We start from the raw sequence: 16,924 nt of genomic DNA on the forward strand, positions 1-16,924 counted from the left end.
TTCTGATGTAATGTAAATAAAGGTTATTGTAGCCTTCTGCTCCAAGAACATATTAACTCTTCTTGCCACCTCCAGAGACACTGCAATTTTATTTGTGGTGCTTGAACTCCTTTTAACTAATTTGTATCTTAACTCATTTTACCATTTAACATATTAACATTCCTGCATGAATTCAGAAACACCACATGCGTAAATGGTGTTATCATATACGGACAGACAACATTAATGTTGCAGCTGCAAAAAAAAGAAGTTTAGCCTCACAAATTTTCAGTATCATAGGAGGGAGTGAACTTTTCAAACCTGAGATTTTATTTCAGTTGAATGAACATAGGTAAAGGTCTATCATTTTTAGAACCTATTGAGGTGGCAATCAATGCAGTTGTTTAAGTAACTTTATAGATTTTTATTATTTTGATGGACATCAATATTTATTTCTAAGCTTTTTTTTAGATTTTTATTTACATTTTCACAGCTGTGCAAAAGTATGGGTTTTAAGCATTTTTTCAATTTTTATCAAATTTTCACAGTTGCGGGAAATTATAGGGGGTCAGACAGCAACTATTTAATTACAGTAGATGTTGAGATTCAAAAAGCTAAAGCTCTATAACCATTAAAACGCATCACATGTCAAAATAAACACCCTTAAATCAAACCACAGTTCTCACACTGCATTTTTCTTACTTTGCCTATCTGTAAATTTTTATCATCATCGATGGGAAGATATTTTCTGTTTGTGAGTGTACAGTGAAATCAACATTTACCAACAAAAACTAAATACTTCCAAGCCTACTTGTACGAAATGACATGCTATTTTGCTGTTGTCGGAGATGGCTTGACTAAGGCTTGATGTCTTCAACGCTAACAAGGTGTGTTTCTACAGCAAGCTAACTATCTTATTAGCTATATCATTGCAAAATCCTAGTGGAGACAAGATACTGTAGTTTTTACCTCAATGTAGCTAGTCAAGATCAACACTAGGTGAGGGAACGGAGAGAGTTTTGACCTCACCTAGCTACATGCAGGTAAAAAGTACCTGTGCCTTGTGTCCACTGGGATTTTACAGCAAAATCAGTAACTCAAACTGTATTAGCATTCTGTGGATTTCATGTTAATAAAAGTAATTTACCTTTATTGCCTACAATCAGCTCAAGAGCTAGATGAAAAATAACACTAGATCTTCCAGCTTGGAAGTTTTACAAAATTACTGTGATATGTGAGTACTTAGAATACAAAAGCCTCTCAGGACAGGAAAAACATTTTGGCATTTCATCTGGAGTACTGCTATTACTCTGAACAAGGCACAGAAATATGGAAAAGAAACTACATTGCCTAAATTTGCCAGTGTTGGCAAGGATGAAATCCTTGTATCAAGAGAAATGAAGTTAAAGGTATGCTGAGCTGAGCAGCATGCTCCGTTTTGTGTCAATACACAGGTCTGGACCACAACTTGAACCAGTATCAGAAGGGTAGCCGTGTTAGTCTGGATCTGTAAAAGCAGCAAAGAATCCTGTGGCACCTTATAGACTAACAGACATTTTGGAGCATGCATCTGAAGAAGTGGGTATTCACCCACGAAAGCTCATGCTCCAAAACGTCTGTTAGTCTATAAGGTGCCACAGGATTCTTTGCTGCTTTTAACTTGAACCAGATAAGCTTGTTATGCAAATGATGTTGGCCATCAGGAGAGAAGTAGATAATGAAATTACTACAAAGCCAACCACTCATCACAAGGGTGACAGAAACATCAGGCAAGGTCCTAACATATGGATAAAAGGCAGTAAGGAATTTATATAATCATTACTTTTAATTTATCATAACTAAGCCGTCATGAGTCATGCATTGACAAATGCATAACTAACGCATATAAATGAGCCAATTATCACTAATGGCTAAAAGGTTCACAGCTGTATAGTCTGATGTTTTTATTGTTGTAAAAAAATGAAAGTGTACTAATGTAAACTGAAACCTTGGTAAAAATGTTTCGTAACCTCACCTCATATGGGAGATTGCTAGTAAACAAAATGTGGCAATGTCACAGCAAATTCCATTCCAATGTTCTCTTTCATCAAACTACAAAACTGGCAAATTTATTACAAATTGCTGTATTGCTTCAGATATCATTTATGTTTAAAACACTGCTTATCAGTACACTTAACTGCTTCATTGTGTATGTTACTGTAAAAACACAAAGCAGGTTCAATAAACTTGGAGAAAAGCTGTTGGGAAACAAATAATTAAAATTGATCAGATTACAAATGTATAATTTCAAGGAATCAAAAAACTGAAAAGACAAGTATTACACTGGATATATGAACCACCAAACCTTGACTCCTTCTATAAAAAGTCATTTATACCCTATTGGATTTCTGTGTTCACATTAAATTAAAAGTTTGAATAAATGTCAGTAAGTGTTAAGCTTAATTTATTGTATTGTTCCCAAGCTCTGAAAGGGTTTCCAAGAATGAAGGCACCAAGAAGGAACAATGCTGAAGCAGAATGTATCGAATAGTTGAATGTTGTTCTCATGTTTACCAACTGCCTTGTCTACACAATACAAATAGAATATTAGATAGTCAGTGATGGTTTTCTCCTGAGCATTGGCCACAAACACCTCAAGCTTTGCATTTTAGGGGTTCTCTGTCAATATGGAAGAAAAGTCAACCATCATCCATTGTGGACTAGGAAGATTTTGATCCTTTCCAATTAATTGGTGATCACAATGTACTACATAGTTACTAGTTAAACCAGGCACATGCAGCATAGAAAAATAGGTCAGGTCTGTCTGCTTGAAATGCACAGAGTTCTACTACTTCAGCAAATAAAAAATCTCCTTTAGTTTTCAGCAGGAGTAGATACCATCTGTAGGTCAGCCAGCACATTATGCCCTACCTTATGGCCTGATCCAAAAAACACTGAAGTCAATAGGAGTCTTTCCTTTGACTTTAATCAGCTTTGGAGCAAGTCCATAATCTTCAACCTCCTAAAATGGGAAGTTGCCCCAAAAGACCAACTTCAGAAAGTCTGTGTCAGACTCAGTTCGTGTACCACTGCTAGTACAAGAGATTTCTGGATATATTATTTGTGGCATAAGTACAGAACAGACCTAGCCACGTTTTCAAAGCCAAGGGGAGAAAACAAAAACTGAGGAGTGTTGTTTCAGTTGGAGCACCGGGAATAAGATATTTAAAGCATTAAGTAACTTGAATAGTGTTGAATCAATAAGGATCTGATAATATTAGGGCATATTAGCACAGAATGACATCCTAAGATATGGTGAACAGAAGTATGGCCATACTGGGTCAGACCAAAGGCCCATCTAGCCTAGTATCCTATCTTCCATCAGTGGTCAATGCAGGTGCTTCAGAGGGAATGAACAGAACAGATAATCATCTAGTGATCCATTCCCTGTCCCCCATTCCCAGCTTCTGGCAAACAGGGGATAGAGACACCATCCCTGCCCATCCTGGCAAATAGCCATTAATGGACCTATCCTCCATGAATTTATCTAGCTCTTTTTTGAACCTCTTATAGTCTTGGCCCTCACAACATCCTCTGGCAAGGAGTTTCACAGGTTATTTTAAATCTACTGCCTAGTAATTTCATTTGGTGACCCCTAGCTCTTGTGTTATGAAAAGGAGTAAATAACACTTCCTTATTTACTTTCTCCACACCTGTCATGATTTTATAAACCTCTATTATATCATATATTTGCTTATTAATGGAAGTTATTATAAGAGTTTTGGATTTGATGATAATAAGTAAATTATGCACTTCTTAGTTTACTTGTACTAACAAACAAAACATGAGTTTGGTTTAGTAAGGATTCCATGCTGAAGCTGGGTGGCACCTACATAACACATCGGTCCCTAACTTAATATGTTCTGTTGGTTTTGGTTTGTTAGAGGTATCCAAGGCTGAATGGAGGGGGGATGAGGACAACTGCTTGGTTCCTCTCCTTTTTAATTTTGATTTTTAATTGCATAGAATTTACTTCAGCAAACCCTTCCCTGCAAGGCGAGTCCATATGTTGCTACCACATCTCCTGTACTACAAAACTTTACCTCTAAGCCATCAAGCAAACCAAGTGTGTTAATAGATTTATCCTTGGTCCATCACAAATCAAGAAGCTAGTCAACTTAATATAGTCCACAGCTGCTGTTAAGCAAATTGCATGAAGAGATCAAACTGAACTGGTCAGTTTCAAAACACATGACATGCAGTCTTCAATTTCTGAGATCATGTGTGTTATAGCCTTCTACCAAGCAAAATAACTATGTGTACCAAGTAAATTCTGCTTCCAGGGTTTCATGTCACTCTGTAAGACCTTGCAGAGTAAGCAGTTTTTAAATGGAAGGAAAAACTCACTGTGAAATGAAGTGGTTGAATCCTCTGCACCATTTTTCTGGATGTAGCAAAGTAGGAGGAGGATTTCTGAAAAATACACAGTTTTCAATTTTTAAATGTTAAGGGCAGATCTGTTAAATCATAATGTTATTGCAATTTTCTCATGGATCTTCAACAAAAATAACATGAGTTCTGTTAGAAAATGGTGACACAGAAAGAAATGTCCAAATAGTCTATATGCTTTGGATGCCTGTTTCATTTGGTTTGATTTTTTTCTTCTTTTTTTCTTTTTTTGACAATTCCTCTCCCTCTTAATGAATTTCCCCTTTTTATTTCATTGCTGTTGATGCTGGTGACAAGTACAGAATGCATAGTGCACATCTTGCAAGCTTTCCCAAAGTTTGCTTTAATGCAGCTTGACTCTGAAGGGATCATCTGAGGGCTGAGCAGTTAATCCAGTCTCCATGCCCATTCAGTACTTGGCCTCTCCACTCAGCTAACCAATTATGATCGTGATGTTCAGAAACATGGACACCTGCATATTAAAAACTAAGGGAGAGGTCATCAACAGATGTTGGTAACTTTCAGTCATTAAAGACTTGATCCTTGTATATTCTGGTAACCTGGAGATTAATGTTTCTTTATAATGAGCACTAAAACTGCATGAATTTTGTAGTAACATTTTCCGCTCATTACTTCTTACATTACATATTAACAGAAGCTTCCGTAAGAATGCATTCAGATGCTTACATGGTTGTATGCAGTGTAGCTGTAGCCATGTCAGTCCCTGGATATTAGAAAGAAAAGATGGGCGAGGGATTATCTTTTATTGGACAAACTTCTGTTCCTTTCCCAGACCTGAAGAAGAGTTCTGTGTGGCTTGAAAGCATTTTTCTCACCAGCAGAGGTTGGTCCAATAAAAGATATAACCTCACCCATCTTGTCTCTCCAGAGTCTTAGAAATAACAAATATGCTGCCATATATTAGTTGTCCTGTAACTACTTTCCCCACTGAATACTATAGTAAGTTATATAGATAAGTAAATATTGGCCCATAGTGGAACATCAAATCCAAACCTCTTGAACACTGAAGCAATTCAGACCTGGATGCAATCTTGGTGACTAAAGTCATCTCCATCAGAAGGATCTAGACCAGAAAACCAGATCTGAACTCCTCAAACTTTGGGTAAGTTTGGTTCCACTTCCAGATCCAAACTTCATGGAATAAGGCCCAAAAACAAAACAAAGTTTCCTGCCCAGCACATTGGGTCATTGTCTTCCACACCTTTCTTCAAGCAATTAAAGTTTTCAAATATGTTTGAGTAAACATAAGAAAGGTCTGTTATAAAACTTTACGAATTTGTGTTTTATTGTAACTGAACTGGCAAAAATAGTCATATACTTTGGCTTAATCTGATACCAAATTGTCATGAATAGTCTCTACATTGCATTATGAATATGACTCATTTAATTCAGGGCCACACTGTACAACAAGACATGATTTGGAAACATTTTGGAAAAAAAAGCATAAGCAACTTAAACACAATGTAAATTTGTACTGATCTGTTTAGCAATCTTTGAATTTCTCACACATTCAAATAGTAGCTCCATTTAACAGCTACTAGTCCAAAAAAATCAAAACAGTTTAAAAAAAAGACAATATGGCTTTGTAATACATGGACCATTTTCATTCATCTGTATCTATTCAAAACAAATGCAGTCATCTCATTTCATTGCAGGTTGTCACATTGTCTGAGCTGAATATGTTATTATTTTTCTCTTTTGTTACAGAAGATGCCGAGTGTAATTTTCTTCACAAAATAAAGAAATTCAGAATGTTTTGAAGTGCACATCATTTATCAAATTTACCATTAGAATAAATGTGTGATGGGTTATTTTCAATGGCACTAATATTTCAGTCCTGTCTTCCATTAACCAAGTTTATATCTTTGTGTACATCAGAGAATCTGTAACTGTACATTCAAACACAAAGCACAGTAGATGCTTTCAGAAGATACATCAAGAAACAAGACTATGTCTGAAAGAGAGACAAGTTTCAAAATCTCTTTCTAATGAACAACGGCTAGCACTTTAGATAAAACCAAGCCTCTCTCTAATGTACTTTCAGAGTGGCCTACAACAAGTATGGCCATCATTTCACTTTTGACTCCACCTACCTTACTTTACAGGAACACTGCTTTATCTGACTATCAAAGTTCTGATAATAGCACCCATCTCTACAGTGTCTCAGTCTAAAGCATATTCCTACTGCCTGCAGAATGTTTGCAGTTAAATCTCCCTAGTTTGGAATTTCATTGCAAATTCAAAAGTCAAGCCTGGTTTTTTCAAAAGTTTTGCTAGTATTCATAAACTATGTAATGTAGCTAATAAATAAATTGTTCGCATGTTCTTTTAGATACTAGTCTCAAAGTCTAGCATCTGATTATATTTATGAAGGTAATAATGGGGTTTAATTTAAAGAATGTAATTCAGAGGTAGTGTCAGTTCCATAGCATTATTCACTAAGTATATTCTAAAATGAAGCTTTATAAAGAGACCACAGGGTAAACCATTTACACTTTAATACATCCCATGTTGCAGATGTTATCATGGACCCAACTAGGATTTCATAATGGAAGAGCAGGCCAGTGAACCAAATGTTATTGTTGATTTGCCTGTGAGACTACAGTTAGTCAATTGATTATTTTCTGGCTAAAGGAAAATTATTTAAAAACAGAATGATTCCTACAAATGGCCATCAGATTACGCTAGCATCAAAGGCACCTGCTTTTTCTTTTATTGGCTTCTCAATATTCCATCCACCAAATCATAAATCATGGACACTTATAAAGTAACTCATGAATTCCTGAGTTTATGGACAGTTTCTTGAGCCTAATATTTCTGTATCTGTTCATGGAAGAATTTGGTGTTATTCCTAAATTCTCTCTAATCATCTAGGCTATGCAGGAAAAGTCGGTTTATAGTTAAATAACAGAACTGGATGCCAGAAGTCCAGGATTCAATTCCTGGTGCTGCCATAGACTTCTGTGTTCTTAGGCAAATCTCCTAATCTGGGTCTTAGTTGCCCTATCTGTAAAATGGGGATGATACTGTTTACCCATCCCAGCTTGTTAAGAGGCTAAATTTAATTAATGTTTGTAAAGCACATTGAGATCCTTTGATGGAAGGTGCTATTTAAGTGCAAGGTATTATTAATACCTTTATATGCTTCTATGATTTAAATTACCCAGTAGATGAAATGTTGCATCTTGATCCATTGCACAGAGTCTAGCAAGTGACTTTAGTGAATATAACCAAAGAATGTTTAAACAACATTAAGGCCTGATTTAAAATCACAATTTTGAAGAACATTGAATAAAGTTTGGAACTCAGTCTGACTGTCCACTCTGTATTCATGTGTGTTCAGAAAAAAGCCAATTCACTTGCCACTGAAGTTAATTCAGATCTGCTGTGTTACTTAAGGATAACATGATGCACTCCCCTACAGCCTTCTACAGGCTGATCCTATGGAAGCCGTGGTAACCTCATAATAAACCATGAAGCCAAGAAGTGTAGGCATGCCAATTATTGGAGATTTATGAACATCTAGCACTCAGTGGGTTCCCCTACAAATGGCCATATACGCAGAAGTAAATAAAATACCACCTGAAATAAGGTATAGGACATGCTGATTAACATGTAATACAATTCACTGAGAGTCATGTTATGCTATAATAAGATATAACACAATTGTAACAATTCTAATAACAATACATTTACTATTAAAAGTCCTTCCCAAATGGGATTTCTCAAGTGCTTGGCAGTTTTCTTTTCCAGTAATCATCATCCTAGTTTTAGGGCTATATCTCCTATGCCCAGACCAGCATTTTCTCCCCTGCAAACTGGAACTCTGGCTCTTTCAGCTATCCCTCACTGCCTGGATATCTAGCTCCCTTGTTCCTCTTGGTTGACAGGAGCGTCAATTTACTTAGCTTCTCTTGGTGATGGTTCAGTTGCTTCACGGCACTACAAACCACACTTGTGCCACACTAATCTCAATTTAACTGAACTCCAGTTAAAAACTAGTAAAAACATACTATAATGTTAATTGTTCCAACTCTTTGCACCATATCATGGCATTAAGAATGCAGATGACATTAAGAACTCACTGTGTCAATATCTTGCTGCTGTCCTTGGGCTGAAGCTCCCCTCCTGAGCTCACTAATAGGAGATTTTAAAGAAAATTCTAGTGTTGGTAAGGCCACCCCTCTCTCAAAATCATAAGCAACACTCGGGCATTCCCTTCTCCCAGAGAGATGCCTTTCTTTCTTTCTCCTTTTGAGAAGTACCTTGTCCTGTCTGTCCCACCCCTAGAGGATTCAGGTAGCTGCAAGTGACTTCGTTGTCATCAAATATCTCCTGATCAGTCCTGAGGCTGTAGCAGCTCAGCCTCTGCTGGAGGAAGCTAAGCAATGGCCTTCCAAAGCCTTTTAAAATAGTGTGTTAGCTTAATTTTTCTTTTTATAATTAGATTGGGCTTGTACACACAATAATCACCATGGATTTCTACAGAGTTTTTATGGTCAGTTCAATATATAGGACAAGATCTTGCCATCGTATGGAAAGGTACTCTGCAGGTCTCAAAGTTAGATAGGACAAAATCGGGTTTAGTTAGGACAAAAGGTTTCACTGCATTGTATGGTGGAGGTGGGATTACCATGGATCTTGGAGCACCTGAGGAGGCCAAGGTTCCTGCAAAAGGCAGCCAGACAAACTCCTAAGGCAACTGTTGAATGAAGGCACATGAAAACAGGTTAATATCCAGGGATACGTAAATGTCCAAGAATTTGGTTTTCCTTTGAAAATACTGTAACTTTCCTGAAATCTGAAACTAATGATCAATTAAAAACTCTGATTTATAACACTGGAATTACATGTATGAAATATAAAATGACTGCATCAAATAGCTTGTATAGTACATACTGAATTATCATGTGTTGAACCACACCCAAATTCAGCACTTGTCTTAGTACTTTGGCCCAAACAGGGATCTATCTAAGGTCATTTGTGTCTCAAAATTGTGTTATATCCAACATGTGTTATTCTACTGATGGCATCTCTTTGCATCAGCTGATGTCATTGGACTTCATTAGTATCTGGCAACTTCTGCAGCATTTTGCACATATTCATAAAAAAGCTAAATATCCATCTCTTAGTAACTTGGTGATGCATCTTATGCTATTCTTCTTGTTCAATAAGAGCACATGCAACCAATTCAATCATCCTTGTCATATACAAGGAGCTCAAGGACAATAGCAGCTTATTTTCTAGTATAAGTGATGGATAATTGCAAGAAGTAGATATGAAGTTCATTGCATGAGCTGGCATAGCTAGGCCTTTATGAATGCACTGTGAAAATGGTTCTCTTCTGATGCAAGAAGAGAGACCAACCATTTATTTCCCAAGTTTGTGCCTTTTTTTCCCTAGTCCTTAATTCTATAATTAGACCAATACCATTTCCTTAGGCAGAATCATTGTTTTGCTGATGGATATTGTCCTTCTTTCACTGCATTCTCTGCTTTCCATGGTCTGATTGTTATACTTACTTTGTGCGAGTTTTGATGAGTGAGGACTGTTGCATTGAGCCCATACAGAAGGTAACCTACATACGCACACACAATGTTTTTAAAGTGCTCCTTAGAACATGAAGACATTAGCAAGCTCAGCCCCAGAGAAGAATCGATTCTGAATGATCAGTAATAGGGAGTATGTGCTGGAAATTTTTAATCTGTTGAGTTTGATGTGTTTTCTTCCATTCAGTTTGCCTCCAAAGTCACAGCTGGTAAAACCAAATGGGTATTTTACCACAATCAGACCAGCAACGTGGTTCAGTGAGCACCATTTGTCCTTTACATCAAGCCGCGTGCCTAATTACTGATCATAGTTAATAGATTTATGATATGCAACAGGAAAATAACTGCTTCAGATTTTAAATACTTTTTTTTGACAAATTAAAAATGTTTGAAAGCAAAATGCACTTAAAATAAATCAATAAATTTAGCAACATCTTTTAAAAGGAAAACCAGAACCTGTCTCAAATGAACAGATTGTATCATCAGACCCTGCCACACTGTTTCTAATGGGGGAATTAGCAGCTGAACATCAACACCTGTCACTGTGAACAGGCTCTGGCAAACACAACCAGGTACATGCTTCTTGTGAATTTCTTACAACAGTTTGAAATGAGACAACCAGAGACAATATTTATGTTGATATTTGCCAGGTTTATACTTAAGCAGATTTCACTTAAAATGATACATATACACCTATTTCCTAAGGTGAAATTTTCTGTCTATAAAAACAGTGAAAAGTTAATGATGTGTAATAATGAGATTCTTCCACAAATGGTTACATAATACAAATGGCTTGTATGGAAATAGGTAAATACCTGAATGAAATTTATACCTAACAAGTTCTCACACAGGCTTAAGGTCTGACCCTGCAAAGACTTACTATTCTGTATAGTCATACAGAAATTAATCAGACTGCTCACAGTAGGACTGAGTACCTATCTATACCTGCATTATGGCAGACTTCCCATAGATTTTAATGGGAGTTGCCTGAGACCCTAGGCCAAGGAAGACATGTTTACAGATTCAGGTCCAGAGGTAGCAGGACTGGCGCTAGAGAGTCAGTCACAGCTAATGAGCATCCTTTTCAAGCCCAAAAGATCTCTTACTCCACTGCCTTAGCCACAATACATTTGAAAGGACCTCAGGGCACTTTTAGGTTTGGGTCTCACAAAGGGAGGTCAAAGAGGAGATCATAATGACAAGAAATGAATAAGACATGCTGTCCTCATAATAAATCTAGTGTGATTTGTCAAAAAGCTTGAAAAATTTCCCCAACAGCCATTAAACCAAAGTAAGCCTAATAACCAGTCTGAACATCTCCTGGGCCACTAATCACCCTAAAGCCATGTGCCCTGAAATTTAAAAGAATACAACAATTGTGTCCTATTAATTGTGCACTGTATTTAATTAAAATATTATCAATCCACTCTGAATTTAATTCTTTTAAAATATGAAACCTATTAAAAGCTGGTCACGTAGCAGTAAAATATATTTGTTACAAATATTATCTGATGATTTTTACATCTATTTATTAAATAATACATTCAACAAATAGTACTTGGCCAGCTATCGAGCTAAGTGAAGACTGCAAAAAAGTATTTGTTGAGGAAATTATTTGACTGAAATATCTCAAATTATATATTCACTGAATAATACTTTCTATAGGCCACATCCATGCTCCTTCTTTCTTATGCCCATCAGTACCCTAACCACCCACATACCAGAACTGAAAATTTACCAAGCACCTTACAGCCAGTAGACTAAACCTACTAGCAACAAACTGATAAAGATGGAGTTCCCACTAGAAATGGATAATGCCCAAGAGAGAAAGCAACCCTGCACAGTCTCCCTCAGCTCCAGGGGAAGAGGAGAGTGCTGGGACGTCTACCAGGGTGCTGTCACTGGGCCCTATGCTCAGGAAGGTCCATCTTTCTTATCAGCCTCTGGCTAGTAGGTATCTGATAAATTTTAAGCCTCCATCCCCAGGGAGAAGGAGCATTGTCTCTGTTTCCCCCTTCTCACACCAAAGTCATCTGACTAATACAATGGGTGGGGTTCTCTGCTATCCTAGCCCTTCCTCAGCTTTGCAGGTGTTACAAAGGAGGTATGGCCAAGGACTCTATCCCTGCCCTTTGCAGTAGTGGAGTCTGATCCAAAGCCAACTGAAGTCAATAGGAGGTTTTCCATTCACCTCAGCGGCCTTTCGATCATGTCCTTAGATATAAATGGTCATATTCTGAGGCACAGAAGCTAAAGAAAGAAAAGGCAAGTTCCCTCTGCCTCACTGCTAGGACATTTTAATTTGCTTAATTTCATCCCATGTTTCCTAGTTATACCAGCCCCTACCTAATTCCTCTCCACAAAACACCCTTAACAATTCTTCTCCCCTGTGCTTGAATAGCAGGGGAAAGTGCTAGAGTTTTGTGCCAATCTCCCTCTATCTTTTTTTTTTTTTTGACTGACAGTAGGGTATTTATGTATAGGCTTTCCATTCCACAATCTCTGAAGAGTTGCTTTCCTTCCTTGTAAACACACAATTTAGACCCCGAAAACTGAGGAGGGATATCTGACTCCAGCACACACAAAAATATAAATAAAAAATGTTATGCCAAACCTGTGCCTCTTCTTACATTAAGTATTCTCAAATTAGATGAGGTCAAGCTTTCCACTTTGGTTTTTTCATCCTAACTGCTGTGGTTTTTGTGTAATCAAAAAAAAGTCACTAAAAACGCAATAGACCCAGTTCGACCCCTCAATGTTAGTCAACAGGGAAAATGAAAGTACTACACTTCCAAGGTCTTGGGGTGGGGGAGTCTCTCGGACCCTAAACACATACACACATTTAAATGAAGTGTGAAAGGCAAACCACTGCCTATTCTTTCTTGAAGTATTCACAATCTACTATTAGGATAACCTGTTAGCATTGGTTTTGTCTGCTTACCTCTAGTGGTTTTAGTGTAGTGAAAAAATGTCACTCAAAAGGTATTGGGGTCAGTTAGACCCCAAATTAATTTTGCAGGTATTCCAAGATCAGATTATTTTTGTTTTGAGGCAACACTTACAATATTATTCTATGACTCTTTCAGCATTGTTTTTATCATCAGAGTTTCAGTAATTTGTTTGTTTTTTTCAAAACAAACAATGAACTAAAAATGTCTTGGGGGTCTGAAAGACCCCAGATAATATTTGACTCTTGTATAGTCACAACAGTCCAGAACATTGAGTGTCTTTGAAGATAACACTGTCAAACTGAGTTTCTGGGAAGCCGACACTTGATAGGAAGAGTTTCTGGGGAAGCCACAATTGTCAAATACATTTTCTAGCAAGCCTAAATTTGACAGATGCTGTTGCTGGGGCAAAGACTCGCTGTTGCATTGCACATGCACTGTGCACGTCTGAATGCATATACTGTTTGGATTCTGTTGAATTGCACACGGCATAATTAATCTCTGAATAAGAGATGGATGTTTCTCAGGGACCTGTGTACAGAAACGGTAAAACCACTGGTGCAGGTAAGAACATTGCAGCCTGGCCTCACCTCAGGCTGCCAGGGAAGCCATGTCTAGTATGCTGGATACTGATCCACAGCCTAAGAAATGGGAAGATGTTACATCTGCTCAGAGAACAAGACAGAAAAACACATCAAAAATGTGCAAAATGTCAAAACTGTGGTATGTTCAGAACATACATCATCTATTTCCTCCGTTTGTTTGAAGTACTAGGCCATTCACAGCTACTTTGCTGTGTCTGGCCTTTTTATATTGTTGCTGTTGCTATCTATTTTCATTGTCTAAACGTGGGGTCAATTAGACCCTCACACCTGCAGAGAGTGTAGCTTTTTTAAAAAATTGTTTGATCATGGGGTCAATTAGACCCCAACAAAAGCACTGTGTAGTGTGCTTCTGAATCTAGGAAAGTTTTAACTTGCTCATAGTTTATTAGTTCACTGGCTACAGTAAAGTCCATTTTAAAAGCATCTCATGTGTTTCCTTCCCTCCCCAATTTTGACATATTAGGGGGTCTCCAAGATCCCAGTATGGAAATAGTTGGGTGATTTTTGGTCCAATATGAAGGTTAAATGTGCAGAAAACAAAAACATTCAGTTTAAATTATTCCAAATCATCGTCACTTCCGAGCAGTAAAGACATGCCAGTTCAAATCTTGTGGGATTTCCCTTAATTTAAACAAGAAATGTCTGCCCTCAAGTTAGACCAAAAGATATTGACAGACCAGAATCAGTTAAAAGTATCAGCACTGGAAGTAAAATGCTTCTATATGTTTCACTATCTTTTAATTACAATTCCAGAGCCAGCAGATATTTCCTCCACCACTGGGACTCTTACTCTGACACTTCGAGACGAAAGTTAAATAGACAAATATACGGACAAGACTGTGGATTATTTATTACTGAAAAGATTGTAGAAAGACAATGCATTTTTTCCCTGAGTTTTCATGATTCTTTCTCCTGATGCAGTAAAATATAAACTGGACATTTGTTTTCTTTTCACTTCCCAGAAACAAATAATACTCTGGGAGCTTTGTTTGAGAATCATAAAGCCACATTGGCCCTCTTCTCTTTGTGATTTCAGGCTATATTTTTTCACCACCACTGAAGAGGCAAAAAAACAGACACTCCAGCTGGCTTGTGAGGTTTTGACTGACAGCTGGAGAGAATTTTTTCCTGCAGCTGTAAAAGAAAAACGAGTGAACAAGATACCAAACAGATTTTTAAAACTAAAATTTTAATCAGGATTTGTTGGCAAGTCTCCAGCCATGAACATTTTTTGGCAGTTGGCATAGTAATGAGCAAGAACCTATGTCGACATATAAATTCATTTTCAAAATTATACAGAAAACATCTTTCGAGTTTCAAGAAGCACTATATAAATCATTGGAAGAAAGGTATTTCAAGAAGAATATAAGGAGGTGGCCAAAAGAGATTCTTTTTCATGTATCAAGCCCAGTGTTTCAAAGCAGTATTTGTATAACAAATCATGAGTCACTTATAAAGCAATAATGATGCATGCAAATTTGTATGCACTTAGCATACTAAATTATTCTGAAGGTCAAATTGTAACCTTCAGAAGAAATATTTAAGAAAATAAACTCAATTATATGAATGTTTAAGTTCATACAGACTAGGAACATGGCTGTTAAAGTATGGCAAAGTGTTCTGCTTGGGAACATCTGGATTACCATTGACTTTTTCGCTTAAACATTGCAATTCACAGGCCACTGGTTTCAGACTGGTTTGGCAGCTGCAAAGGTTTTATTAGCCTTTTGCAGGACCTGACAAGGCATCATTTATTTCTGTCATTTACTTTTCAGTTTCCAGTTTCAGTTTCTAGCTTCATTCAGACAGAAACAAGTATTATATTTCACAAAAACCTTCAGATGCAGATGAATAAATAGAGTTTTGCTTTTCAATGATTAAGCTTCATAATGTATATTTAACCTAATAACTTTATGGTTATGGGATAGCATTTCATTTATTCATGAAAATCTTTGAAAATTAAGGGGCAACTGAAATTAACAGCTGGAATTGAAACTGGGAAAGTATTATGAAAGATTTTTTTTATTTATAATTAGTTCACTTCTTTACTACAATGTATTATTTTGCTTTTCTATTAAAACCATGGCTTCGTGAATTTGCAAAGAGGAGAGTGCCAATTACCAAAGAAGGAAATTTGTGCCTGACTGAAATACATGCAGTATTGTCTAGACATTTTAATTCTGCAGTTAGAATATTAAAACATTCCAATTACACTGTATATTTATACCTGAAATTAATGCCTTAAGTAGAAGTCATAGGTGAAAATCTGGCAAGTGGGTTCATAAGGACACCCATTCTGAGTTCTTTGTGTACCACAAAACTCCCATTCATTTCCAGTCTATTTACCAGCTCCGACGGGGACCATGTGGCTGACAGCAGTACTTTCCGGTGATGCAGAGCAGGTCTGCCTCTGTTCATTCAGACTAAGAGCTGCAAATGAGCAGGGTCAAGGGAAGGAATACTGATTGGGCAACCACAAATCATTTTTCTGTTGGGGAGGAGGAGCACAGATTAGCAGGGCCAGATTAAGGCAATCCAGAAGCCTAAACACACCTCACGTGGAGACCATGTGACCCCGCTCCCATGTTGTGATTTGCCCCTCCTTGGGATGGCAGGGACCATGAACACAAGAACTGTCTGCTGAGTTTCCACCACCACCTCTCCCAAGCTCAGGAGGTCTGAGGTCTGTCCCAGAAGAGGGAATAATCTCCTCCCTCTCACCCCAGCCAATGAAGGGGCCCTGCTGACACTACCCCAGCAAAGCCAGGATTTTCAGGTCTTCAGTTTTCATTTTTCATCAAAAAACCCAGCTTATCTCAACCAAAATCTTCCCATGAAGATTCTGCCATCTTTACTCAGATGGAGTACTGGTCCATGGGACTAGTTACAAAGTGAGATACTATTCAGTGTGGTCAAAGGTAACAGTATTGGGTCCTAAAAAACATATCAGGACACAACAAGTGAAAGCAAAATGCACAGGAGTGGGTAGGAGAGCTAGGGCATAGGGGTTACATACACAAAATTACACCGTGATGTCTGAGAAGAAAGAAAATGGAATAGAAGGAAGGGAAGCAAAGTCTACCAGAAGGAATAGTAACAGCGTTACATTTTAAAAAATGTATTAGATAGGATACAATGGGGAGCAATCCCTCCAGAAACTATGGAGGGCGGTGACCCCCCCCACACCTCTAGCTAATCAAAGCATCTGGAGGTGGGCCTGTGCCAACTCACAGTACACAACACAAAAGCACTGTGCAGTGCCCTGTGTTTGGCTGTCTCCATTCACAAGAGGTTGGGGACTGAGATAAGAAGGGTTACAGGACAAATTCAATAGCTGAACTATGTGAAAAGGTTTCTACAATGCCTGCCCACGATAAACCTTGCTTGCACCAGG

General features: G+C 37.6%; 1 protein-coding gene across 1 annotated transcript in view; it reads right to left on the reverse strand.

Annotated features, from left to right (window-relative positions):
* Positions 1 to 16,924, reverse strand: part of MYO3B (myosin IIIB) — a 390,911-nt gene that overhangs the window by 266,046 nt on the left and 107,941 nt on the right. Inside the window, exon 9 of the mRNA XM_050916262.1 lies at positions 4,366 to 4,431. Coding sequence (XP_050772219.1) covers positions 4,366 to 4,431 — 66 coding nt within the window. The remainder of the gene's footprint in view (positions 1 to 4,365; positions 4,432 to 16,924) is intronic.

The sequence above is a fragment of the Gopherus flavomarginatus genome, chromosome 10, assembly GCF_025201925.1.
Source record: "Gopherus flavomarginatus isolate rGopFla2 chromosome 10, rGopFla2.mat.asm, whole genome shotgun sequence".
Lineage (NCBI taxonomy): Eukaryota > Metazoa > Chordata > Testudines > Testudinidae > Gopherus > Gopherus flavomarginatus.